At 39.2% G+C, this 27326-nt stretch overlaps 2 protein-coding genes across 2 annotated transcripts in view; both read right to left on the reverse strand.

Annotated features, from left to right (window-relative positions):
• Positions 1–11797, reverse strand: part of LOC113673408 (uncharacterized) — an 82814-nt gene extending 71017 nt beyond the window's left edge. The window contains exons 1-17 of the mRNA XM_089198642.1: positions 11727–11797; positions 8739–8890; positions 8582–8635; positions 8035–8088; positions 7851–7895; positions 7532–7579; positions 7328–7360; positions 6308–6796; positions 5250–5288; positions 4678–4788; positions 3812–3871; positions 2930–3097; positions 2313–2403; positions 1854–2080; positions 1288–1317; positions 366–854; positions 141–176 (exon numbers count right to left, since the gene is read on the reverse strand). Coding sequence (XP_089054768.1) covers positions 141–176; positions 366–854; positions 1288–1317; positions 1854–2080; positions 2313–2403; positions 2930–3097; positions 3812–3871; positions 4678–4788; positions 5250–5288; positions 6308–6796; positions 7328–7360; positions 7532–7579; positions 7851–7895; positions 8035–8088; positions 8582–8635; positions 8739–8890; positions 11727–11749 — 2149 coding nt within the window. The 5' untranslated portion in view covers positions 11750–11797. The remainder of the gene's footprint in view (positions 1–140; positions 177–365; positions 855–1287; positions 1318–1853; positions 2081–2312; positions 2404–2929; positions 3098–3811; positions 3872–4677; positions 4789–5249; positions 5289–6307; positions 6797–7327; positions 7361–7531; positions 7580–7850; positions 7896–8034; positions 8089–8581; positions 8636–8738; positions 8891–11726) is intronic.
• A 2262-nt stretch (positions 11798–14059) lies between these two features.
• LOC113665591 (uncharacterized) lies at positions 14060–27216 on the reverse strand. Its single transcript, XM_089195816.1, has 12 exons — positions 27134–27216; positions 26742–26789; positions 24998–25196; positions 24426–24872; positions 23591–23998; positions 22838–23170; positions 22154–22486; positions 21342–21776; positions 20217–20588; positions 19490–19924; positions 18253–18839; positions 14060–17189 (listed from the first exon to the last, which is right to left on the reverse strand). Exons 1-12 carry the CDS (start codon positions 27192–27194, stop codon positions 16969–16971), a joined length of 3879 nt encoding a protein of 1292 aa, XP_089051942.1. The 5' UTR covers positions 27195–27216; the 3' UTR covers positions 14060–16968.
• Between the last annotated feature and the right edge of the window lie 110 nt (positions 27217–27326).

Below are 27326 nucleotides of genomic sequence, written 5' to 3' on the forward strand. Positions count from 1 at the left end.
GAAGAAATTTATGACATAGCATAACTGATGAGAATGCTATTCCTTTGAGAAAGACGGTGTTTTCGCGAATGAGAGGATATTTCGGGGCTTTGCCAGTCAGAACAACATCAAATGAAAAAGGCAAATTTTACAAAACCTACTTCGTGGTATTCGTCTGATCGGATAGCGTCGTTTGCCTGTATTAAAGGACAAGAGATAGTCAATTATATGCTGGCTTGCAACGTGCAAACATCACTCAGGTGAGGCACATAAGCAAATTATGTGCGTGCATTCTTTGCAACCTTCAAGAGCGTCATAGCTTACCTCGTGACTATTTACCCCTCCCCTTCACCCTAAATTCCGGTCTTTCTCAATTCAATACTTACGGCGGTAAATAATTCTGAACCTCCTTTTTTTTCCATATTTGCCGTTTCTCAGTTGTACACGGTACCCTCCTCTACCTCTCCGCACGATGACTCTCTTCTTTCGATACCTGATGTATCGCGTGACGCGACGCTTGCAACGTCTCCAGCGTCTTTTGACTCGAACAAGCCATCTCCTTCGTCGGCGTCGAACCCTGCGTCGTCGACCTCTTATACGACAGGTCAGTCTAACGCGTCTTATTTTCTTCCAACGTCTCCGCCAACGATAAAACCAGCCTTTACCGAGTTTTCGCAGCCTACACCAACGTCGCTTTATACGCACCCTCCAACGGCCACTGATGCGCTTTATCTTCCTGTATTTTCGTAACAACTTGATTCTTATTTTACGTAAAAATCGTCGAATGATCTTCTTCTTTCGGCCCAAGCGAACAACATATCTCCTTCTTCTCCTAACCACACAGCGCCGTCCATGGTATTTGATAACTCTTCGTGCTAAAATCACAAAATTAATGTTTTAAAGACCTTTAAACCGTAAATACCGAAGGAGACTAAATCTCCACTGGCAGAAGAAATTTTTTAGTGTCATCTTTGAGGTGTCTGAGATAAAGACGATCCGTGCCAGAAAAGAGAGGAGGTTGGCACTAGCTATGGCTGAAACCAGATAGCGAAGAACATTTCTTGTGGACAGTAGCAGTGAATCCAATATTGAAATTGTGTCTATGGCAAATATCCCTTGATGACAATGTGTGAATGCTATTTGTGTTTACATCATCCGTTAAGCAGGGGCACAAGTGTACGATAGTAAAGTTTGTTTATGAGATCTTCTCTGTATTTGCTATTTTTTTGATGACATCCAAATTAACTTTAATAAGCTAGAGTGAAATTTAAAGTTTTCAACGTTACTGGCAGAAAAACTGATACATACGTCTTCTAAATCGCCTTCCATATCCTCGTCCTTTTGAGATAAAGAGTAATCCATGTTTAATAGGTAAAATGCTTGATTAATGCAGAGAGGGAATTGATATACGTGCACTTACAGAAGTCAGATTGAAATTAATCGAGATTGAACTCTTTTCAGGTGTGTATGGTGATGTTATAGAAGGTACTCCATACGAGTGGTTTTAAAATCGAACGAGCGCGCGGTGCAAGTTTGATTTGAAATCACAAGTACGATTTCAGGCCGAAATTGCACTCCATTCAGTTCAATTGCCAATTTATTACATCCATTTTGAAATCGCAAAATTCAGTAGCTAAAATACATGATTTGTTAGTCTGTACAAATAGTTAATTGATTCAGTGCTGAGCTGGTTTGCAAAAAGTTGCAAAAGTTGTTTCTCATTTTCCTCTAATGTTATTGGTTTCTTTAACCAGGCCTTGAAGTTTGAACGGTTGTTGTGTTACAGTAAAGATTTCTCATTGGCTGGGAAAAGATGCAATTTAGAGCAAAATATTTTGCGGTTCGCTAATAAATGCACCAATGATATTTCTTACTTCTCGTTTTAGGGATACGCGCATACACTGCACTGGGTCCTCTCTTTTTCCGACGGCTTGCCTCTCTGATCCACCATCGGCGACGGCCTTTGTACCCTATGAGGGCGTAACTACCCCTGTAGCCAAACCTAAAGTTTCTCCCATTTGCGCCAATTTTCTTTAAGACATTGAGGTATCGTTTTCCATACCTAAACGCTTCATCTTGAACGGAAACCGCAACGACACTCCTACAAAATAATTAAAATCAGGATAATGTGGAATAAGCTCAGCTATCTGGGACCTCTTCATAATGATTCCTATGATTTACTTTATATATAATGCCAGCACCTCGCACAAGACTACAAGCAGTGGGGAGGGGGACGGGGGCAGTGGACTGTAGAAGGGCTTTAGAAACACAATATTGCAATATAATTATTTATTCATTTTGTTTCGTAACAATGTATGGAAGGTTTTACATACCCATATGGGATCTTTTTGATATAGCTGTAAAAACGTTTAGCATGGTTAACATTTCCATGAGTGTCAAAGGAAACTCTCCGCAAGGTGCGACCTAATGAAATAAAAGCGTATATAACAAATCATCACATGGTGCTGAGTGTCAGTTCCTTTTTCATTTTATTGATTATATTCAACGAATACTTTATCAAATCAAAGAAAGTTTTCCAAAGCCTAGAAGCTGAGAGAGACTAAAACATTTGACAGATGAATTAACAGTAAACTATTGGGTGAAGTCATAACGGCTTAGGCACTTATAACCCTCTACCAAAAAACTTCAGTTCAATTCACAACTTTTTTCACGTAAACGCTGTAAGATAAAATTCGTCATAATTCCACAGTCAACCGTAGTTATTATCAAGAGAAAAACAGAGTCGGAGCAACTCGTTATGATGCTTATTGAGTACTTTGGCTTCTCAAGTAATTTCGGCGTCTCGGTACAGGTAGTTATTTTTTCGAAGCCAATGAAAGCAAATACAAAGCTCTGATTATCACCAACAAATAAAGTAACTGCAACATACAAGGGCCGAGAAAAACAGAAAACCATACAACAGTTATTAGTATACGCTATAAAAGTTCACCTGTTCTCTTGCTAATAACCACAACATTAATACCACGTCGGCCGAGAGACTTTTCGACACCGTTCACCTTGATGTAAGCGCGAGAACGACCACCCAACACAGGACCACGCCTAGGACCGTACTTTCGGTCTTCGAAACCTTGACTGATAACACTCACGTAAGTAAATCCTAAAGAGAGTAATAAAAATGATCACGAGAAAAATTAATGTCACATAATGTTGACTTCGAAAATTTACAACAGTATAGCGAATACCGTAAACTAGCTCCATTGGGTCCCCGTGAGTGGGGGAGACAGGGACTTTATGTATTGGATTCAGGCTTTTAAGAGGGGAGAGGAGGTCATTAAAATCTCACTAATAAGAGCCAATGTACGAGTCCTTACTTTTCTTCTTTTTGTCCGCCGGCTTTATTGACCGCCGTGTACATTAGTTTGAAAATCCCAAAAAATCAAAACGGAGACTAATCAAGGCATTCTAATGCAAGTATAAAAGAAGAAAACAATTTCAAGCGGACGGGAGCTCATTAAACGAGATATTATCAGAGAAAACTGCTCATTAGGGAGGGGGTTCATAGGAAAGTTCGCGGTAAATACATTTCTTGATTTGAAAAAAATTATCAGCCAGACAGGTTCTCTTCGAGGTTAATGGGGTTTACCAGTTGTTAGGTGTCGAAAATTGACAATTTTGAACTATATGTCGTGTAAAAAAAAAAGTTTGCTGTAAAAATTTTACACATAATCGCAACGGAAGAAATTGATTGTCAATCGTAAAATTGGCCAAAGTTTTAACCGTCGGTCGCAAAGACCATCACTCCATTGACACCCTCTTTAAGGTGATGGATAACTAAGTCTTTGGTTCGTCACAGCTACACAGGTTAACTTACTTTTATAACGTCTCCTTCTTCGTCTCCTTCTCCGCCTTCGTCTTCGGCGTCGACGTCGACCTGCAAGACGACGAGAAAGAGTTTTAGGAAAAATGTAATTTTATTTAAAAAAAAAAAAAACCAAATAAATGGGATTTAGCAGTGGGCAATCCAGGAGTTGGCTCTTCTTGTCCACGGTTTCCAAGATGAATTGGAATATAGAATGTTGGTTTTTGTGGAGGGAGGAAAACCGGAGGACCTGGAGAAAAACTTTCGGAACAGACGAGAACCAATCAGCGAAAAACTTAACCTACATCTGACACCAATCTCGGGAAACGAACCCAGGCCACAGTGGTGGGACGTGAGCACTCTCACCACTGCGCCATTCTTGCTCCTATTTTCTTATGAATGTGTTGCATCATATTTGGAAAAAAGGTATCTTTTATTTCCTACGAGAGAGTTTTTACGCTTCCTTCCAAGGAAATTTCAGTAAACAAAGGCTAACTGGGACCGTGGTTTTAATAAATAGAAATCAGGTTATTTTTATAAATGGGTCTTTTACTTAAGACCATCAGTGATGATGTACCGATCATTTCGAAGCTTCATCTCCCCTAGGCAAACTACGGGCATTTGACTATAAACCGTTGGGAGGGGGGGTGAGGAGTTTGAAAATTGTCTGAGTGGTGTAAGGAATTTCAACTGAAACTGTCAAGTCTTTTTACAGCGGAATAAACGTGTTTTATTGTTTAATACGGGGAAGGGGGGATGTTGACGCTTGGAATTGATCGACACACGACACACACGGCTGCGCCTCATGTGCAACTTTTTAGTTCTTACTATATATTGAACAGACGCATGATAACACTGAATCTATTTGTTAATCTTACGTCTTCTTCTTCGCCTTTGCCGTCGTCTTCTCCTCCTGTTTCTTCGTCTCCTTCGCCTTCGTTTCCTTCGGTATCTTCTCCTTCGGTTTCTCCTGCGGTTTCGTCTCCCACCTTCACGTTTTAGAAAAACAATTTTGAATAATAAGAAGAATTCATTTAATTAAACTGAGGTGTTTGCCCAATAGCTGTAGGCTGTGTCACCAAGGAGCATCGCGCAGCTTGTTATGAAGTCGAAATATTTCGATTTTCACTAAATTTGGCCGAAAGTCTTATTCACGTAATCACTTACTAGAGCGTTTTTGTTACGCCGTGGAATAGCGTGACTCAGCTGAGGAAAATAAAAGATTTCTGACCAGGAAGGTAATTAAGGCTCCAAAACAGTATGCTGGAGTTAGAAATAATTTGGCCAAACCTGAACTTTTGAGATAACATACAGTTATGAATCTGATGTTTAATTATCCATTTGTTCCGTTATAGAAAAAAAAATATAACATAACATTACTTTACGATGGACCGTTGAAATTGATCATAATGAGACTACTTATGCTCTAACTTCACAGGGTTACACTCACCTCTTCCTTTGTATCTTCGTCGCCGTCGGACTGGTCTTCCTGTGGAAAAAAAGCCCATGAAAGTTAAGAAAGAATTCTTTTGAAGACTACGTGCGGTTTGTAAGTTATTTTCAACCTTAGCAGTGCATACAGAAAATAGTTAAGAATAGAGTTGTATAATCAGCTGAATAGTACAACCATTTTAGATAGATAGATAGATCGACAGACAGACAGACAGACAGACAGATAGATAGACAGGTAGACCAATAGACAGACAGACAGACAGACAGATAGATGGATAGATAGATAGGTAGGTAGGTAGACCAATAGACAGACAGACAGATAGATAGATAGATCGATAGATAGGTAGGTAGGTAGACAATAGACAGACAGACAGATAGATGGATAGATAGATAGGTAGGTAGGTAGACCAATAGACAGACAGACAGATAGATAGATAGATCGATAGATAGGTAGGTAGGTGGACCAATAGACAGACAGACAGATAGATAGATAGATCGATAGATAGGTAGGTAGGTAGACCAATAGACAGACAGACAGATAGATAGATAGATAGATCGATAGATAGGTAGGTAGGTAGGTAGACCAATAGACAGACAGACAGACAGATAGATGGATAGATAGATAGGTAGGTAGGTAGACCAATAGACAGACAGACATACAGATAGATGGATAGATAGATAGGTAGGTAGGTAGACCAATAGACAGACAGACAGACAGATAGATGGATAGATAGATAGGTAGGTAGGTAGACCAATAGACAGACAGACAGACAGATAGATGGATAGGTAGATAGGTAGGTAGGTAGACCAATAGACAGACAGACAGACAGATAGATAGATAGATAAATAGATAGGTAGGTAGGTAGACCAATAGACAGACAGACAGACAGATAGATGGATAGATAAATAGATACATAGATAGAAAGATGATAGATAGATACATAGATATATACAAAGATAGATGTAACGATTACAAGGTGCCACTTTTGAGGATCACACAATAATTTTTTGTAAGTTACTCTATTTCTTCTAATCAAAATTTTTTGACAAACTTACGCCGATATCCACGACGCCACTTGAGCTTTCGACCGCCATACCTCGGTTGGAAACGATTTCCTTTCCTCTTGACCGTGATGGGTCTACCATGATAAGTGATGCGCCATTTGAAGTGGGAACGAATAGGTCGCCACCGCTTTCCATACAACATAAAAAACTTTCTTTTACGTCGTTTCAGGCGGCACCATCTTCGGCCAAAACGTATTCGCCAAGTAGTCGGTTTTCTTCGGAGACGGTAAAGTTTCCGACGATACCTTATGTACCAACGCATACCTTGCCGAATAATAGTGTGAAAGACACCTTTGTATTTGACGTACCACCGACCACGACGTCGTATCAATGTCGACCACCTGTTGATAACATAAATTTGATATCTGCCTGTTCGACGAACACGGAGCCAGCGTTTTCCAACACGAACTCTCCAAAGTCTCTTCCATCGTCGCACTATACGGTAACGACCTTTGAAAAGAATTTTTTTTCGGCGCCATCCTGGATACGAAGTCAAAGAATAATGAATTCAGTATATACTATAACAGCGGATAGCGTTAAAGGCGCGCTCTCACTGGCCACTCAAACTCCGAATGTCCTTTGCAATTCCCCTCCGCGAGCAACTCGCGCATGATTTGCGCCCGAAAACATCGTGGTCGTTGCAAGAATAAATGAATTAAAATCAGCTCTATGTGCTTATTATCTCACTATTTTGGTGTATATCAAAACAATTATTCATCTAAGTGACGGTGGCTATCGTTTCGCGCTTTACGGCTTTCGGTGAATAGTGGTTAAGTATCATTTAGGTTTCTGCTTCGAATGTTCTTTCCTATCAACAATGTACTAGCCACATACAATGTTGTCAGTCGATTGATACTAGACATTTCTGATAGAACCATGTAGGAATAGGGGGCCACATTTAATACGTTTTGACACAGGCAAAAAGAACTTGTTCTAGTGAGCGATGTGAAAGATCTAAAGACCTATGTAAACAGTGATAACAGAAAACTTTTTTGCCAAAGATAGGCTTACCTCGCAACCCTCGCAAACGTCGTCTTCGTCGAGCTGTGGGAATTAATTTAAATTATGTTAATTCAGTTATAAGTTGATTGTTTAGTGCCTTGTTTACACATATGCATGTTCTTTCTAAAGATATACATCGGACGTGTCTTTTTCGTTGTCATAATATAAACCTCGACAAAATAATTGCAACAGCAGGTCTACTTTGTAACTAACCTCGAATAGTTAGACAAACGTTCACTAAATTCACGTGTCGTCTCCAATCTACAGACCAAAAAGTAAGAAAGTGTTAATATCGTGGCGTGGTATTTCGACCTTTTGAACGCTCAAAGTCGGTTGAGTTCTACACGTGTTTCGACGAAAATTGAGATTCATGAACTGTTTTGCAGTCTTACGCCACATATGTTTCAACATCTTAAAACTAGTTCCAATTCTTTGAGGAACTGGGGTGGGAATCAAGTGTGAGCACTCAGCTATGCCTTTGTCAGCTATGCCTGACGTCAGGTTAGAGACGAGATTTAAATATTTAACTCACGTTTACTGAAGCAGATGTGGGACAGTCTGGGCTTACGTCCAAGGCCTACAAGACATAACAATCCTCATCAGAAATGTACTGAACACTTTTTCCAAAATATAGCCCTAAAAGCACATATTTCGTAGCCATTTTGGCCCCGTTCAAAATTTTCCGGCTTTCAAAACACCTAAGGTGAGTTGCTTACCTCTAAGACGCAGTCTTCCAAAGCGAGTGTTTACTGTAAACCGCTTGGTAGAACCTAAAAGAAAGTTAAATATGAAGTGTCAAGTGTAAACTTCATCAAACAAATAAGGAGCCCTACTGTAGGGTTCCCTTAAAAAATACTTCACCGTATCTCGAAAGGAATATAATTGACATTACTCACTCTCAGTAACTTTTAACGCATTTCACGTTTATCTCAAACTGCCAACTATAAGCTGAGGCTTTCTTTTATTCTTACTTTTGGGATTCCCTTTTTCGTTTCTTCATTCTTCGTTTCTTCCTTTTTTTTTTACTTTTTTGAAACTTGTTTGCCTATTCATTCACTTAACAACTGTCCTCGACTTTTTCAAGTACAATGGACTGATACAAACAACATAACGAGATCCTATCTGCACAGCTTAATGAACAAGTTTAGTCACAGCATATTACTTGGTGTCATAATGTGTCAGTTACATCCAGTTACACAAACGTTAAACCATAGAAATCTCTGATAACTGACAAATGATATGAGAAATGCATAAAAAAAATACCTGCATCAGCCTGGGTAGCATTGGTCACTGCATCATGCATGGGTTCTTCTGACTCTAAATAGACGCATTTTAAGAAGTAAACCTGTTAGTTTAAGGTGTGGGCGAGAAAAATGACGCTGTTAAAAAAATTAATTCCAACACAGACCAACCAACTAACCGTTGTTCGGTTGTATTCCATTTTGCTTTATGATGTCCTCTGGTAAAGTCCTTTTAACTCGGACTGAATGGTGACTTTCAAAGTCAGAATCTTTTCCATCGGAAGAATGTGCAGCTGAGCGAATATCACTCCTAACAAAGACCACTCCATAACTGAAAAATAAATTGATTATCATCAGAAAAAGCTCACAGGAGAATTTTCTTTTCAGGAAAGTAAACACAAATGTTACTGTCACAGCATCGGTGCTAAAAGGCACCTCTCCTTTACATTAAAAGAGGTTCGACAAATTTGGAAATTTATCTTGAAACCTTATTAGTGATGTCAGCTCCAGAAAGCTTATCATTTTCATTTCCGCCAGTAAAAATATGAATAAAAGAATTCAATTATAACTGCTTTAAGAGATTCCAGGTAGTAACCTAACCGTTCGAAAATTGCCTTAAAATACACTTTCTTTGAAAAGAATTCCACAACCTAGTCGGAACGCAAAACCACAGCTGCTTCTTTGGACTTGATATGTAAACATAATTATTTGAGTCAAAAATACCGTTTTGTGTAACTTCCTAGTGGAGCAAGTCTGTGAAATGTCAATGGCAATTGTCTGGGTTTGCTGAGCAAGATTCAAACTGGAGTCTTTCTGGGTAGATTTAAAGACAAATTTCTTAATGGCGAGGTTACTCTTTACCCTTTACAACCTAACATCAGTATGCATATTCTCCATACTGTTCTCTCTACATTCCCTAAGGTGCTGACGAGGAGAATTTGGTTAAAAATCAGGAGCTTCATTAACAAGAGAGTATTTCCTTTACTGTCGTGACCTTAATGTTTGATTCAGGGGATATATTCTAAGGAGAATTAGATGATAGTCTCTCTGCGGATTCAAAGGGGTGAATCTCAAAATTCGGTCAGTGCTATAAATGAAAGTTTCCTTCTACATAGTTGCAATAAAAATTAAATGGTTTTTTAAATACTTCGCTGCCAAAGCATTGACAACATTTGGTACTGAATGAATTAGTAACCAAAATTTGTGAACTCTGCGTATTCGTTGTCATAGACTCAGAACTTCCTTCTGAAAATTTATCCCCCAGTACTGTGAAAATAATCAAAAGTGGACTCATGATTTAGGTTTAGTTATTCACTTTGATCAAAAATTGTTTTTTATATGATACAAATGTCGTTTGAAGGTTTTCTCAAAGCCCTCACATACACCTTATGGAAATGGCAAAATGGCAGACAGATTGTGTTAGGCATCACGGAGCCAAGTCATAAGAGAGTTAATTTATCTGGAGTTTTTGGATTCCTGAGTGTGTTATCGTAGGATAGTTTCAGTGGGTGTTGATGGGGTAGAGATTAAGATCAATAATTCAATAATTTTGTGGTGAGCAGGGAAGGTTGTACTAACACATTCAAAGTAGCTACAAATTCATATTAACCTCTTTTTGACTAAAAAGACAAACTTTCCGTGACTCGTGTTATGTAGTTCTACACCAGTTAACAAGTTTATATTTTTAAAATGGTACCAGTTGCTATTTTTATTATATTGGGATATCGTGATCATTTGTTCCGCCATTTCGTCTATTTTACGAATAAAACCTGTTTGTTAGTCACTGCCTTGATATTCGCAATGTGATCATGAGCAAGATTAGAAAGTTTATGATTTGCCTTACATCGCATTTTTTGCCATCCTCTACCTATTCTACAATTATTCACCCAAGTGGAGGTGACTTGTGTTGGATATTCACCGAGCCGCTAAGCGTCGAGGTATATATCCATCACTTTCGCCGATACTGAGGTGAATAATTGATTCAGTATGTTCCACACAGAAACCTAAAAAATTACTTTATTTCTGTCAATATACCAAAAAATTGTCGAAAATTAAATTGTTATGCGCGATTTTGTCTCGTTTGCTGCTTGGAGGTGAATAGTACTTGCTGATCACTTCCCAACCAGCCAATCAGCGCGCGCTAAAAGCACTACTCACCTGTTTGGTTTATATTAAACAGCATTAATAAAATGATCAAGATTTACAAATTCTGATCACATCAAGGTGATCTTGATGTCGAGTTCTCTACGGGTACATGTTTAAAAGCACCTGTAGTTGACAAATCTAAGGGTAAACTATTTATGAATTCAGTTTATGTAACGCTAACACCTCGTCCAATTAAATAGTAGCATGTGTTAAAAGACAAGTTCTTGTACGTAAGCAATTCGAACCCACTGCTGTAGCTACTTGCAGTTTTCTTGTATTTAAGAATAGCGATTAATTTTAACCTTCGATAGAAGTTTTTATCACTAACATTAATTACTTGAAAATGACAAATTAAAACACCTAAATTTGTGAAAAACAGTCCGCTATAATTTTAAAAAAGGTAAATTTTGTGATAATGAAAATAACAATATGATATATATGCATATATCACAAATTTGTTAAAATATAAATGGCAAATCATTTCCCAATCATCGTATGATAATCACTTGATCTCCTAAGTGCTTTGAATGTAAGATGCTCAACGAGAAAAATTCAATCGTATCACTAGAATAGTCAAGTTTTTTCCTCTTTTTTATATATTGATGGGTTTCGTAAGCAGAAAAGTCACTAACCTGTCCCTCGGAAAGGTTCAAATCACAAAAAGTTCTGTGTTTACAGCGTAAGATTAAAATCCGACCCTAAGTTGAACTTATCATAAAAGTAAAAAATTAAATCTCAAAACGCTCCCCAACATAACCGGACACCATAACCAGCAATAAACAGTATTATATCTTTCATATTAAAAATTTGGGCTCACAAAAAAAGGAAAAATGTGACACGGTCTAAGATCGACAGCCACAGAGCTGCTCCTATTAAACCTACATATCTTTTAACAGGTTAATCTAACATCACTCACACTAAATCTAGACTGAGTCATAAAATCACGAAATAAAAGCCCTTGGTAAAAGCTGATTTATCCATAAGCCACAAGAGAAAATAATTCAAGATTCATTTGTACTTACAGGAGTAGAAACAAAACCCTCATGCCGGGGTCGCCCAATTCAAGGACGATCTTCACCCATGAGGGCAATACTGACAAAAGACCAAGCTTCTCCGATCGCCAGATAAATACATTCAGACATTCCCATACATTTATTCATCATTCCACTTAACTGTTTGTTTTTTCATCTAAACGCAAAACTAAGGCAGGTATATGAAACTTTTTTTCTGGTGAAAACAGTTGAGCTCTACAAATTTAACACTTTCCTTTTATTTCCGTCGAGAATTTAAGACGCGCCTTCGATCTGGATGATTTGAGTTGATAGCAAACTTTCACACCAACGACTCACAGATTACAAATTTCTCTTCTCTAGGTGTGAAATTGTTTGTAGAATATAATAAAATGATATAATACCTGTTTCACTTTGACAGAGGCCTTATTAATTGATAGCACAACAGTTAATTCATCCAACAAAAAATTATCATTGACCCTATTTTAACTACAGAGATATTTTAGCTTAATTTTCTCAGCGAGAAATCACCAAAGGTATCTTTCCTAAGCCATGAAATGCAGCGACACACTATTAAAAATCGATTAAAGGACGTTTATTATAACAATCACGGAGCACATGAATATAGGTGATTTCTTAATGAGGTTAAAAGCAAAACATTTCTTCTTGTGATCTCTCAAAAAATATGAACACCTGTTAGTTAGTGTTATATCTATACTATGAAAACAAAAAACCATGGAAAAAGCCGGCATTTTGATTCAAAATAAATTTCAAGTTAAAAGCGTTACTAAGTTGACTTTTATTTAAGAAAAAAAATGGGGGGATTAAATACTCTTCAAAAAAACAAATACACACCATAATCAATGTGAGCTGGGGTGGGAATCTGGAAATACTTCCAATAGTTACATTAACGAGAACTAGTTTGTCTTCGTTTTAGCCTCTAAATCTTGTCTTCGTCAACAAGCAACAACTTTGAATCGCATCAACAATTTGAGTGGAAATGAACAACTGCTACGTTAAGAAATTTTTAAAGTAGGACTTTTCTTCGAACAGATATGATGCGAAAAAAGGCTTCTATTTAATGTTTTGTCTTTATCGCTATCTGATGTCTTGTTTTATCCAACAAATTCACGCTGACTCTCCAACTGCTGAGCTGAGAAAATTCTACCGGTTACAAAATTGGCCAATAATAGTTTTTCACACCTTCATTCAATTGATTTATTGGCTTCAAAAAAACTTTTTAAACTGTTTTTATTTTTCAATAGAAGTAACACCAAACCCTAGTTGGCGCTGCCTGCGAGCTTCAAATTTGTTTCATTCGCTTTTTACTTTACTTTATCAATGGTTCGACGCACTTCACTGGCTATTGTACTTTGTTACAGGAGCCGTAAGAAGGCACGAAATTCCACCCAAAGGTTACCCCTTTGACACATTACGAGCATTTTGGAGTAAGCCATTTTAGTTTATTGTTATAAATTATCACATTCTGATTACACTCACGCGAGACATTCAATGCGAAAAGTTTTTTTTTAGGATGAGTCAGTCAGTCTTCTGGTGTATGCGTCCTGAAACTTCCAAGATGCCACGCGAACCTCTTTAACGTGCCATCAGAATATTAATTTCTGACTAATTCATTCTCATGTCACTCAAACGTCAGAAATTACCTTATTTCTTGTCAAAAGGAAGATCTAATGCACCTGGGACCAAAAATCTAAAGGACAATGCCTCTACAACTAAACCAATCAGTGCACCATTAAAATCAAAACGGGTGCAAAGACTGAGTAAAGGTAGTAAGTTTCTAAGGAAACTGTGGTGCTGCGTCGGTGGGAGAGTATAGCAGGTTATTTAGTTTTGACAACTGAGTTGAAAACGTAATTTTCCCACCGTAAAGACTTCAAAGGCTGAAGTTTCGAGCGTTAGCCCTTCGCTAGAAACGTCAGCCTTTAAACTCTTTACGGTGGCCAATTTACGTTTTCAACTTAGTTGTTAACACTAAATTACCAACGACTGAGTATTCGTTCCAGCGGGATTTTGTGACCTTTGGGAGTAAAAATTTGTTTGTACCGATTAAGTGACAATGAAGATGCTTGTTTTAACTCTAGCGATGACGAAATAAAAGTTTGATTTTAAACTCATGAGCGCACAGCGCAAACCAAAAATTCACCAATCAGCAACTGCACAATCCGACAGATTGACCGGTCTTTTATTTAGCAGGGTGAATATGAGCTTATATAGAAATATATTACTGACTGACAGCTGATATGGACAAAAATAACAAGAGGTGTATCTAAGCTGTGAATGGTTGTGAACAGTCTTTTCGTCTTCGTTTAGCTACCGAATGTTTTTACGTCTCTCAGCAACACTGTTGTAATCCCTAAGGGGCGGAAAGCAGAAAGACTCAAAACTCGGTTACAGTGGAGCAAGCTCAACCAGGCAAGGGAGAATCTTGGCGCGGCTAATACCTTTGCTTTTATTAGTAAAATATTACTTGTATTTATTAAGAGCACACTTGCCTGGTTCGACTTCCACACTTTCAACGGTGCCTTTCCAGGTCACTTTTTTGTATCCCTTGATATTGTTTTTGATGATGTTTTACTTTTTAGTTGTACTTAAACTTCCGGCTAAAAAGCTTCACAGTGTCGGTAGAAATCGCTGCTAATGTGATACATTGTCACCATATGAATCAGCATGAAAAGAACGAACTTCTTCTGTGACTCGGGTGCAAATTTGTAACACGATTGCAAATTACAAATTGGCATGGTTATTTCTGCCAAACGTGAGGTTTTGTCCAACGGGCTTGTGCAATTTTGTTTCTCTGAAAAATTCACTCGTGCATATTTAAAGCAAATTGCACTCGAAATCATGTCACATTGGACAACAACTGTTGTAAACACATCGTTATCAATTGCATAGTGTTCAATATACATAACTAACGAACCCACAAACACTAAAATAATGAAAATGTATAGACACAATATATACAAAACGCCGAGTATCTAGCGAGACGAAGAAAGCCCAGGTCACCTGGAGTGAGTGTCCCGAACTTTACCCTGGCCCTGTACTCGGTGCCTTCGATTTAACGACGCTGATCGAAACTGGGAATTATGAGGTGGCAAAGCTGCAAACGAGTCATACATTCTATGGATAATCAAGACTTTAGAGAATGTACTCCTCCACGTCCACTTCTTTGGACAACAGCTGTTAATCCAGGTAATTTCTTTAACCGTAATTCAATTATAGGATCATTTCTTTACTTCCTCACAGCGCCCTTAGCAAACAGAAAAGCCACAGACGTATTAGAGACGCTTCCATAACGCACGTCGCCGGAGCATTTGTGTCCATATCGCAAACATTTTGCAGTGAATATTCGTACGCAGTCTTAACCAAATAAGACATAACTTACCACAGTTTTCTCCCCTAACTCAAGCTTAGCTGTCCGTATTGATTTCTGAATCACTTCGCACAGAAGTCCCACCAAAAACTCATTTCCGAGGGCTATGATGATTTTCGAAGGCTGCCTGACCGCCATTTTAAATCCGTGCTGAAGTGTCATGTAGGCCCAATTCGTGTGTCTCAGCTCAAAATCGCTCAATGGCTGGTTACTTAATAGCTTCCCGTAAAGTAGTGTCTAAAAGGTGGCGCACATTTGTAAGAATTTAAGTTCTACAAAAGATTACTATTGTTTCTGGATGATTACTCAAAAGTTGACGACAAAAATTGAAAATATATAGGCGTAAAAACACCAAAACATATCGTTAATTTTAGTTAATTTATTTTTCAGGGAATTTTAATATAGCCTTTACCCTCCACCTGATCTTTGTGAATGAATATTCACAGCTCGCATCCAAATACCTCGAATGCGAACCACTGAGTTGAAAGGCAGGGAGTGATACAAAAATGCCGAGGGTCAGCCAGAGGAAATTATGAGTCAAGTTTCACATAATACTTTTTCAATGCTTTTATTAATTATTAGATAGAACCCTTCACAAGAGATACACAGTATCAGTGTAATTAGTAGAAAAGGAATAATTAATGGCAGCAAATAAATCTCACATTAGTTTATATCACACCACCTAAAATGAATCAATCTGATCTCGCAATACTGGACAAACAACACAACCTCGACTGTTTTAAACACTTGGCATGTTCTTGTGTATTATGGTGCAGGAAGGATGCTTACTTGTCTAGTTTCCAAAAAAAAAAAAAAAAAAGAATCGAAGATAAAACTCGTGTCTAAATAGTTATACACCTGGTATCTTGCCTAATCATAAGAAGGATAAGAAGATATAAACCGGAACATGGCACTCGATTTTGCGCATCAATGTTTACACAAACACTCCCTAAACACCTTCATTTTGCCGACTTCGCGAGACTCTCGAATGACAATTGACAATACTCCCCAGCGATAAACAAAATTTTCTTCTTTTTCCTCATCATGCTATTCGTGCCCCGAGTTTACCTCAAAAACATGAAATCATCCGTCCTCAAAAGAAAAAATAACAAGGAGATACTAAAAAACCTTCATCACAACTACTTTGCAGGACTCCCTTGAATGACAATTAAAAATACTTCCCGAAGGCCCAAAAACAATTCCCTTTTTTTTCGCTCACCAAACTAAGTTTGTCCCGTGCTGCTAGTCCCATAGAAATTGGCCTCTGATTATTCAGCATCACTGATTTGAAATTGCACTCTTACTGTTTACAAATCATTCCACATGTTTAATAACAATTCTTTTGAGGAAGGAGACCAATCCCTTTTCCTGGCTACATAGCCAAACCTGTTGAGCGAACACCAGTGAACTCTCGCCTGCGTCCGATTGATGCACGCTTAGTAAATTGTGAGTTAGAGATGTTAACTTCCTAAAAAAGTGTAAATAACACACAACGTACGGTTGGAATCTCACTCCCTTTCTCAACTGTCCACTTGATCATTCCTTTACCTTGTGACGCTGCATTAATAGAATGAGAGTCTCAATGGGGTAATATCTTTTGCGGCATACGGGTGGCATTTGGGAAATTTTACGGCTAACAGTTATTTTCTTTCTTTTGTGGTTACCAGACAGAAATTTACGGTTAACCTTTTTTGTGACTATGGGTTAAAATTTGTCAATTTTTACGCTTAAAGGCTATTTTGAATTAAGGCTTACGGTTAACCCCATTGAGACCCTCTGGAATTAAACTGATATCAGTTAGTACATCGTTTAAGTCTCCCTCACTTGAAAATAATTTATTCTTGCTGCTCTAATTATTCCGTTTTAATTTTCCAGTAACATTTCGTTGCCGCTCGTACCATTGCCCCTCCCTAAGCTTGATTCCTCGGCTTCTGGTAAGGCGGGTTCTTGCTGGTCAGCAGCTGTAGGTGGTGACTCGTACACTTGCGGCTTCACGGAAGTTTTTGTTACTGAGCTAGGATCTATGAAATGATTCTCTTCTGAATTCAAAGATTTCTTCTTTGTACCTTGTTCAGCGATTTTATCTGTATATTAAAAGAGCGAAAAGAAGAAATGAAGAAAAAAACAAGATTACTCTCATAATTTGACTGCCTACTTTATGCCTACTTTATGACATGTTGCCTATTCAAGAACTGAGACCAGCTTTTAATGTGCAATCGGTCTCAATTCGTGCAAAGGCTTTTAACTTGGTTTTAATTTTTATGTTTAATTTGGTTTTTTAATTAGCTTCTAATTATTTCTTCTTTTTGTATGATTTTATCGTCCTTTTACACTTCCAAAAATTTTATGCTACTTACACGCATATGTATATATATTCGTCGTGACATTCTTACCGTTCACTTGAAAATGACTAGAGTTTGGCCGAAAAGTCGTGTTTACCGTTCATTTTCATTGTCGAAATTACTCTCGGTGGCGATAAAAATGAAAGAATTTGCAGAAGAAGAAGCCTGAAAAATTCATGCTTCCTCGGAACAGCTGTAATAGACATACTATTGCGCAGTTACATTTTACTTCAGAGATCGAGTTAAGGTAAAAAGTACTGAAAGACAATTGTCACTGAAGTCTTCCTCTACTTGTTCCCAGGGTCTGTCTGCTATCAGCCGCCAATGAAAGAAAGAGAATATAAGCAAAACAGAGATGCTCTAGAAGGATTTTATGTATAACTTCCGACCCGGTTGGGTTGGTAGTTGCTTATAGCTTGTTTTATTTGAAGTTACTTTAATATACACTTAATGTATGGTTCCGAGGGAAACAGTTAGTTTCCCTCGGACCTTACATTAAATGCCTTGCTATATATTTAGACTTTTCCATAAACAATCATATATCAAAAACATGCTGTTGTATTCGGCGCGCGGGCAACAACTACGCAATTGTACCCCGATCGGGATACAATTGAATTTTGATCAGGGGTACGTGATCAAGAATCAACTAATCACAGCGCTGGTTTTGTTGAGTGAAAGTCTAGGTATATAACAACGTGTTTTATAACCGGGTTGGAAGTTACTTATAAGTTATTTCTTATGTCCCAGAGAAAAGGAGTTCACGAATTTATGAAACTAGCATAACAATTTTTCAACTGATTAATACCTCTCATTTTAAAACCAAATGGGCCCCGATTCCGCCGTCGTATTTTTTCCCAACCCAGTCCTTCTCGTATCTTCACCTTCCCGTTGCGCAGGCGTAATCTTCGAAGACGACCGTTAAACATAGCGCGGGGCTTGTCACAGCAGATTCGCACAGATCGCCATGTTCCTCTGCGACGTATCTGGAGGGCTCCTTCTCTGGAAGGCACATATCTCCATCGTCCCCTGACACGGATCCCAAACTGTTTTCCTCTCAGTATGACTCGTCTCAATCTGCCTCGGTATCCTATGTTCCAGCCACCACGTCTTCTCTGAACTTTCCTATACCTTCCTCTATATTTGAGTCGCATTTCGGGATATTTCCTCTTCCGATTGAGGCCTATCCACTTCCTGCCTAATTTGATCTTTGGACGTCCACGACGGAAGCTGATTGGTCTTCCTTTTCCTTTTATATTTACCTTCAGTAGTCCTCGTTTAGGATATATCCAGCGTAGTTTTCGTCGGGTAACCACCTTTAGGCGGCGAATGATACGTTTAACCGGTCGCCATGGCTTATTCCCAGGGCGTATACTCACTCTCCCTCCGCGAATTCTGCAAAACAAAAAAGAGATACAAACATAAACACGAAGACAGAGAAGCGCCACTGTCCTTTAGCCTTGGGCTTCTATACTCTATCAAAATCAAACGTTTGCAAAATGACTAGGTACAAAACGTGACCAAGCTCTCCTGTTCTTAGGTGCCCTAATGGTTTCATATAGAAATGAAATGAAATGCTGCTCACCATCGAAGCAAATTTTTTAATTCAATATTTATTCTCAACCACAACTGGTAGTGATGTCGCAAACTCAGATTAGCCAATTTGCCTTAGTCGATAAGAATATTTAGACAACGCTGCTTGCGTCACGTATCATGCAATGGTCACGCACCAAAAGAATCGTTTTATTTGACGTCGATATTTTCGTAAAAAGCAAATCGACAGTGGTTTAGAATTGTATAAATCTACTGAGATGATTTGCTATGTTATCTGGGATCTATTCCTTTATAGATAGCGCATAATGTGCGAAGCACCTGGCGTAACCTATTTGTATCATCATTTAAAATAAATGTGAGTCAATTGGCTACGTTCGTGATTGGTTTATGAGGCAACGCAACTGAAAGATTATCGTGCGAATGAAGGCAAAACCAACGCAACGTCAAGTAACTTTCGACTAAAAAGCGATATAACCCAATAACTGACTAACCTAAGGCCATATCTTTTACGACCAACACGGAATCGTAGTCGCCCCATCCTCCTCTGGACCTTTCTAAATTTTCTGCCATACTTGAACAGGAGTCTTCCAGAACGTAACCCATAGCGGCGTTGCTGCTTTCTTCTACGGCGCATGAACCTTGCCCAGCGCTTCAGCAACCCTTTACGTTCTCTCCGTTTTCTTGCCTGTCGACCGTAAGAAGTCGAAGTTCGTCTCCATTTAAGACCGTTGTGGAATCTTAGTTTTCCACGACTGACTCGAATTGGTCTGCTCCTTCCGCGGTAACGGACGCCAAGTCTGTTACCGACTGGCCTCACACGCCTGTAACTTCCTTTCACACGAATCTTAACGTTCTTTGACACGTTTCTGACACGGAGCCATTTCCTTGCTCTTTTAAAGCGATAAAAAACTGATTTTCTCCGGAATCTGAAGCAAACGAAGAGAGGGATCGATTAATAACCAATTGAATGTATTCAAACTAAAACGTGGGATAAGGTTGCCCCTCTAAGCAGAGCCAGGAGAGTATAAGAGAAACGCACCACAAACACAGTCATATCGTAAGACGCAAATTTAAACATGTAGAAGTGTGGAAATGGAGCTTTAGATTGGGTTGATTCCACTGTCTTCTGTAAAAGGCTTCTTCGGCTCCATCACAAACGAACCGTAAGCAAGACGAAACGTGGTTGACCAATTAAAACACATGTTACGGTTTACTTACTTCAACAAGTATGGTTTGCGTCTAGTGCGGAAGCTTAACATCCCTCCCTTTGGCCTGACAGATCGCCAGATTCGGTTAAACCGAAAACGTACTACACCACGTCGCGGTCCTCTGCGCCTGCCACTAGCTTTCCAAGGCAGCCTCCTGGGTCTTCGAACCTTCGCCCGTTTTAATGATTTCCATCCCCTTCTTTTTTTGATAAGGATTCTGCGGGGTGTAACTTTGATCTTCGCGTACTTTCTACCGATACGAACGCGGGATCCTTGTACCCTTCTCCATCTTCTTTTCACGCGGGCAGAAAGGCGATAACTTTTCTCGGGAATTTCTCGCCAACCTTTCCTGTAACGGAAACGGAACTTTCCTGGGCTGTACCTGTCAAATATAATTTTATGAAAGAAATTCTTCAGATAAAGTGCTACTAAAAAATAAGCCATGCATGTATCATTTTTTTGTTGTTGTTGTTACCAAACTGATATTCTATCACTACATTGTGTCCTCTCGATTAAGTTGAAATATACACTTCTTTTCCGATCCTGAAAGTTGGATGTTTCATGAAGGCTTCTGTTAAAACCACGCGTCACACAGCAAGGAGAATTAAATTAAATTAAAATGAAATTCACAGTTTGTTATTGTTGTGAGGCCATATAAGCATGTGGTGTCTCCGACCCCGAAGGGGAAAGAAACCATTGCAAATAACCTGTTTTTAAGCTCGTTTCGAGTCCTGGGCATACCCTGAGCTAAATCACTGCAGCCTCAAACGAACTTGGTATGTACCAATAACAATTTTTCGGCCCTCTAAGCTTCAGTAATATGTTGATTCAACGACGATGGACTAATACAACAATTTGATTGTGCCGGCCAAAAGCGCCGAAGTCTTTGAGTTTTTTTGTGAAAAATCAGGTGGGCGAGATTTTCGCAATGTGTGATGGGCAAAGCCAATGTTGTTTTGGAGTGGCTTCCCGCTGGCTCTATTTTGAAGAAATCGACAGCTTCCAAAGATTAGAATTGTCTCTATTCTAACTGTGACTAGCCAGCCTTTCCTGCAAAAGAAACCTACGAAAGATGACTACATGTACATTAAATAATACTAGTTACGAAATAGTAACCCTTATTTTTTTATATTACCTGATTTTTCTTCGGTGACCCATTAGACGGAATGTTAAATTACCCTTCCATTTATAGATTTTTCTCGTCTTTCCGCGATAATGAATCTTCAAAGGGCTGATTCGCCTCCTCTTCCGTCGTATACGTCTATCCACTCGCCTTTGTCGTCGTCGGTCACGTCGCAACTGTCTTCTTCTTTGCATGTAGCGCCGCAAAGTCCGACTTTTCTTGTGTTTGTAAGATGATCGTTTCCAAGTCGGTTTTCGCGCTTGGAATAGCGGTCTCCCGCGCTTCACCTTGATTCGCCGGTATCCTCGTCCTACAAGAACTCTCATCTTGCCTCTGACTCGTCTTACAAGCCGCCATCGCCTTTTGATCAGGAACTGAGGTCGACTTCTGATGTAGTGTCGTCGTTTTCCGAGCCAGTAAGACAACCGTCCTGTTCGATTTTCATATCTGCCATACGGAAAGCCATGAGAATTAAATGTAGTCATCTTACTTGACAGAAAAATGTTGTTCCCTTTCTGAGCCATTATGTCCGCGCCAATGACCCTTCTTATTCATTCATTAACCTCAGGCAATTTTCATGATAAACATCCACACGAGCCACAATATATGCGCTGATCAAAACTCGTGGATTTATTACATCAGTTGATCAAGCTATTGTTTCTATTTCAAAGTTGTTGATAATTTCGTCTCATTTGTGACAAAATAATGTTTTTTTCCAACAAAATAGTAGCTAACACTCACAGCGATATAAAAAACTCATGCTGTAGATCAGCTTTCACGGCTTGGGAACCAATCAATTCCACATGCAACACAGACAACCTCACCTCACTGTTCGCAGTCGACCTTTGCGATTCATCACCAGTCTTCTTCCTCGCTTGTAAATCTTTCTCAATTTTCCTCCGCATCTTACTCGCATCACGGCTCCTCGTCTTATTCTTCGGCGCCTGATTCGTGTCCATCTACTGTTTCCTCCAAAAACGGCCGTTCCACGCTTCACCTCGACTCGCCGGTATCTTCGTCCAACACGAACTCTCATATTGCCTTTGACTCGTCTTGCACGCCGCCATCGCCTTCTGATCAAGAACTGAGGTCGACTTCTAATGTAACATCGTCGTTTTCCGAGTCGATAAGACAACCGTCCTGTTCGATTTTCATATCTGCGACAGGCAAGAAAATATAAATTAAAAGTTTGACACTAACCTTGCGAAACGGGAAGGAAGAAGACAACAATGTCGTAAAAGAAGCCGTTGCAAACCTTTTCTCTGTCGAATTTTCTTAGTTCACTTCCATATGAGCCATTATATCCGCACCATTCAAACCTTAGATTTTCTTAATTCATTTACCGCTTCTTTTTCTCTTTCTAGTTAATTCGATCCCATTTGTAACAATTGTACCTCTTTCTGAAGAAAAAGAAGTTAATAATCCCTGACAAAAAAACTGATTTTTCAGATCAGTTTTTTCACGGTTTTGGAACCAATCAGTCCTACAGGCAACCCACTCAACCTCACCTCACTGTTCGTAATCGACCTTTGCGATTCATCACCAGTCTTCTTCCTCTTTTGTAAATCTTTCTTAATTTTCTTCCGCATCTAACCCGCATCACAGCTCTTCTTCTGATCTTTGGACGCCTGATTCCTCTCCATCTACTGTGTCCTCGATAAACGGGTCCTCCACGCTCCACCTTGACTCGCCGGTATCTTCGTCCAACACGAACACTCATCTTGCCTCTGTATCGTCTTGCACGACGCCATCGCCTTTTGATCATAAACTGAGGTCGACTTCTAATGTAGATTCGTCGTCTTCCAAACCGGAAAGAGATCTGTCCTGTTCGATTCCTATATCTAAGATGTAAAAAGCAAATTTGAATTGTTAATATAACTGATGAGAAGAGAAGACACAGGAAAATAAGGAGAGCTTTAAGTCTTGAGGTGCTCATCTGTGGGCCACATATTTCTTACTTTACGTTTATTCTTCGAAGGTGGAGTGAATATTTAACCATTATAGCCAACCATTAATTTTTGCGCGATTCTGTTGGCTATTTTTTACGTCACGAGGAGCAAGCTCACCAGGCAGTTATTACGCTATAATACCCGTCTTCCTTAATGTTTGTCCTTGGAAGATATACGAACTCGTTTGGTAGAGTCCAGCGATAGTCATACAGAAAAGCTGATGTCAAATGCTGCCCCGGAAAGTACACACAAACTTTCAGCACACAATATGAAAATAAATGGAAGAGTTATGAAAACTGGAAAGTTATTTACCTTACTGGTCTTTTTCGACCTCTATAACGTATCCGAAGGCTTTTTCCTCGCCTATAAATCCTTCTTTGTCGTCCCCTGAACCTAACGCGCATGACAGTTCTAGGTAACATCTTTCGGCGCCTGCGTCTCGCCCTTCTCATCCTCCTTCTTGACCTCTCTCGTCGTCGTCTCTGCCTTCTTCGTATTACTCTTCGCGTCCTTGGCCGCCTCCATGCACCTCTGTACATGATTCGAGCCCTACCGCGTTTTAAACGAAGTCGTCTTAGTCCATTTCTAAATCTGACGCGAGGTTTCCCGCGAATTAACCGCAGTAACCGCCAGCGTCGGTCCATTCGAACCTTGACTGGTTTTCTAGGTAGCCATTGCCAGCCCCTCCTACCTCTGATTCCAATTCTGTTATTGCGATACCTACAGAAAAACTTATATCGTTAGATGATCAAAGGAAAAATCCAGGCTATTACATCACAGTGCAAAGATTTCGTACACGTGAACTCAGCAAGCGGAAATGCTACTGAAACTGCCTACATGCCCCCAGTAATTTTGATAAATTAAATTAGCTTTTAAGGGTGCCAAACCTAGTCGTCATGACGACATTGTCTCCCTCACATGTGAAAATATAAACAGTATCAGGAAATGTTGTTTTTGAAACAGGAAAACATCTGGTATTTCAGTGGTATCGATATAATTACGAATTCACTTTTGCATCGAGTGAACACTAAGAAGTAAACGCTGTTAGTCTCTAGAACTCATTTGAAAGCAAAAGCGCAGATTTTACAGGCAGGCAATTTCTCATTATTGAACTATAGGATCTTTCATCGAAGACCTGTTTAATTACCTTATTTTTTTCCACTTTCTTCTTATTCGGCCCCTAAAATGTCTCCCTTGACGGTAAACATTAATCCACTTTTTGCTAAGTTTAAAGCGAAAAACATTACGCCGTCTTTTCCGTCGTCTTTGGCGTCGGAACATGCGACGCCACTTCCTCACGAGCTTCTTTTGTCGTCGCCTTTTTGCACGTCTCCTTTTTCGTCTTTGTCTTCTTCCTTTGGGAAGCTTTCCTCGGACGACTCTCCACCTCATACCGTAACGTATCCTGAGGCGAATTCCTTTAAGCTTAATTGGTCTGTATCGCCCTCTCCAGTAAACACCGAGCCTTCCACGACGTCTTTTGATATATGACCACCTTTTGCGACCCACGAGAATCTTAAAACGACGTCTGATTCTACGTATTTTGCGATGTTTACCATTGAGAGTTGCTACAAAGTTCCTCCCTCGGCGATATCTGTTTGGAAATTGAGTCAGAAGTCATTAGTTATTAAAGCTTTGGGAAAACCCTCGATCATTGTAGCCATCATACAGCTCTAAAACAGTCTTTCAAGACGACACTTTACAGATCTTCTAACTTACTCAAACTTTATCCATCGACGTCGATAGCGCATGCGGTACCCACCACGCCACTTGACAATAGGCCTCCAAACTCTGTGATACTTGAAACGTAGCACAGCGCGCCTGCTTCGGCGTGCATAACGCTCTCGACGCCTTCGACGACGCCTTCGCAATCTGTTTCGCCAACGTCGTTCTTTCTTTTGCTTCCTGTTTCGCGAACCTTTGTAAATTCAAAGTCAACGTATAAGCGTGATAGGTTTTTGAGTTGCACCACTAAATACGTTGACGTTTCAAGTTGGAAGTTAATTCATGCAAAATGGCGCTGAATTCCAACGGAAAGAAATGTCTGGAACTACTATACCATCTGATTTCTGATATGAAGTCTAAAAAATTATACTTCTATGAATAAACATATACGTAATTTTTAGACAGTTCAAAATTCGAAACAGCAACCGACACCTTTTAATTGTCGATAGAGACATTTGCGTAAAAGGAACTGTTTTAAAAGTAGTTGGTTTTATAAATTAGTGATCAAAAAGCTCTCCTAAGATAGAAATCTTAAACAAGGGGCCGGACTTCACATTGCACAACGAAAGCTGGTAAGACCTTCCTCGGGTATCATAAATCTAGTAGAGTTAATAAACGACTAAAAATAACTCTGTGGTCCTTTATTTCAAGTTTGACAATCGTTTGACCAAAGCGTGGCCGAGGAGATGTCATGTGGTCTCTGTTGAACACATTATTGTAGAGGAAACGTTACAATTTGTAATAAAAACCACCCTGATTTCGAGCAAATATCAACAATGAATTGTTTTCTTAAAATTAATCGTTTCAGCTTGCTTAGGGTTTCCATTTTCTGTTGATTGATTTGCTTGTGTGATCATCTTCTCCAAACGGTATCGAACCGGGGAGCTAGTCGAAAAATTATAGGCGGCGACCGCTGTCATTTTTCTTGCTAAATGCACGCGCTGGTGTCAGTTACCGATCGTGACACTTTCTGAGAATAAAATGGCATGATCCTTGTGTTCTTTCGATTTACCAGATATGGTAGAAGTAGACAGTTTTTAAACGAGCAAATCAGGAAGAAAGCAGAGGGGATAGTGCCCAAACACGGAAATTGGCAGCCATGTCGTTCTCCCTCAATTTGTTAACGTGAAGAAGAACGAAATTTAATATTGTCAGGAGTTAACAAGTTTCAACCGAAACCTTTACTAAATATATCTTGTAAGACGTTTTGGTGTGTAGTATCGCTACGTATTTTAACGAGTTGTGCCGTATTTTGACGAGCCCGTAGGGCGAGTCATAGTACAAACAACGAGTAAAAATACTCAGCGATACTACACACCAAAACGTCTAATCATTTTTCTTTCCAAAACGTCTAATAATTTTTCTGCTAACTCTTTGTTTATTTCTCATAAGGTGGAAAAAGAAAAGCGGATAGAAGCGTAGCGCGCAGTTGTCTGGTTAAATAGATTTTTTTACAGTACAAAATAACCAGCTGTCTAAATAACCGTACAATATCGCAGGATATTTGTATTTCTATTCGCGCGTTATTTGTACTCTTCTTTATGCAGTTGGATAACAATTGAAAAATATTCCCATCGTGAGCCGTCAGACGCTTAAGCCTAAACTGGTTTAGATTGAAACGGTTGTTTCCAATAGCACACGACCTCAGATGCTGGTGGAAGATTCATCTACAACTGAAAAATCCTGCCCACGGTGCGAATGCAGATCGATAATTACAATAAATTGTCGTTCCACTGACCTCGCAGGGTGATACATAGATGCGCGTCTTTCACACGTTGTCGCCAATCTGTAAGAAAAAGAACCATACTTCAGTCGGTATTCAACGCCAAGGCAACATCAATTGAGAGAGGCTATTACCTCCTCGTATATAAATGGGCCTATTCCAATAATGTTTTTTAATCTGATTTTGGCGGGTAGTTCTATTTCGCCGAATAGTACCTCATTGGTCATACATAGTCAGCCTTGATAATATAATAAAATCTAACAGTTTGAGGGTTTTGTACATATGTTTACAATCTGCCAGCTTACTTTTTCAACTATCAGTTCAAGCATTAGCTGACTTTTCCTTGGTACTGGATTTTGTGACAGTGATATGAAAACTAATAAACAATTTGAACTTTAAAAACATACCTTTTCTCATGCAAAGTTTGCTAAGTCGAGGCTTTGACCCAAGACCTGCACAAAGAGACATCAGATTCACTTGGAATCTTATATCTTTTATTACAATTTACCAAAAGCTTTTAACGTTACAATTCTACAAAAACTAACCACACCTGCATACAATACTAACACATTTCTAACCAGTATCCTCTTTGTATCAACC

This window comes from Pocillopora damicornis, chromosome 2 (genome assembly GCF_964200805.1).
Source record: "Pocillopora damicornis chromosome 2, jaPocDami1.2, whole genome shotgun sequence".
NCBI classification, from domain to species: Eukaryota; Metazoa; Cnidaria; class Anthozoa; order Scleractinia; family Pocilloporidae; genus Pocillopora; species Pocillopora damicornis.

Bases quoted from the DNA above. Each gene is read 5' to 3' on its own strand.
- LOC113665591 (XM_089195816.1), bottom strand. From the start codon at position 27,194: ATGTCTCTTTGTGCAGGTCTTGGGTCAAAGCCTCGACTTAGCAAACTT. The intron at 23,999-24,425 runs GTAATTAAACAG...GTTTTTCTGTAG, and splicing joins AGAAAGTGGAAAAAAATAAG to GTATCGCAATAACAGAATTG. The intron at 21,777-22,153 runs GTGAGGTTGTCT...TCCGTATGGCAG, and splicing joins GGTCGACTGCGAACAGTGAG to ATATGAAAATCGAACAGGAC.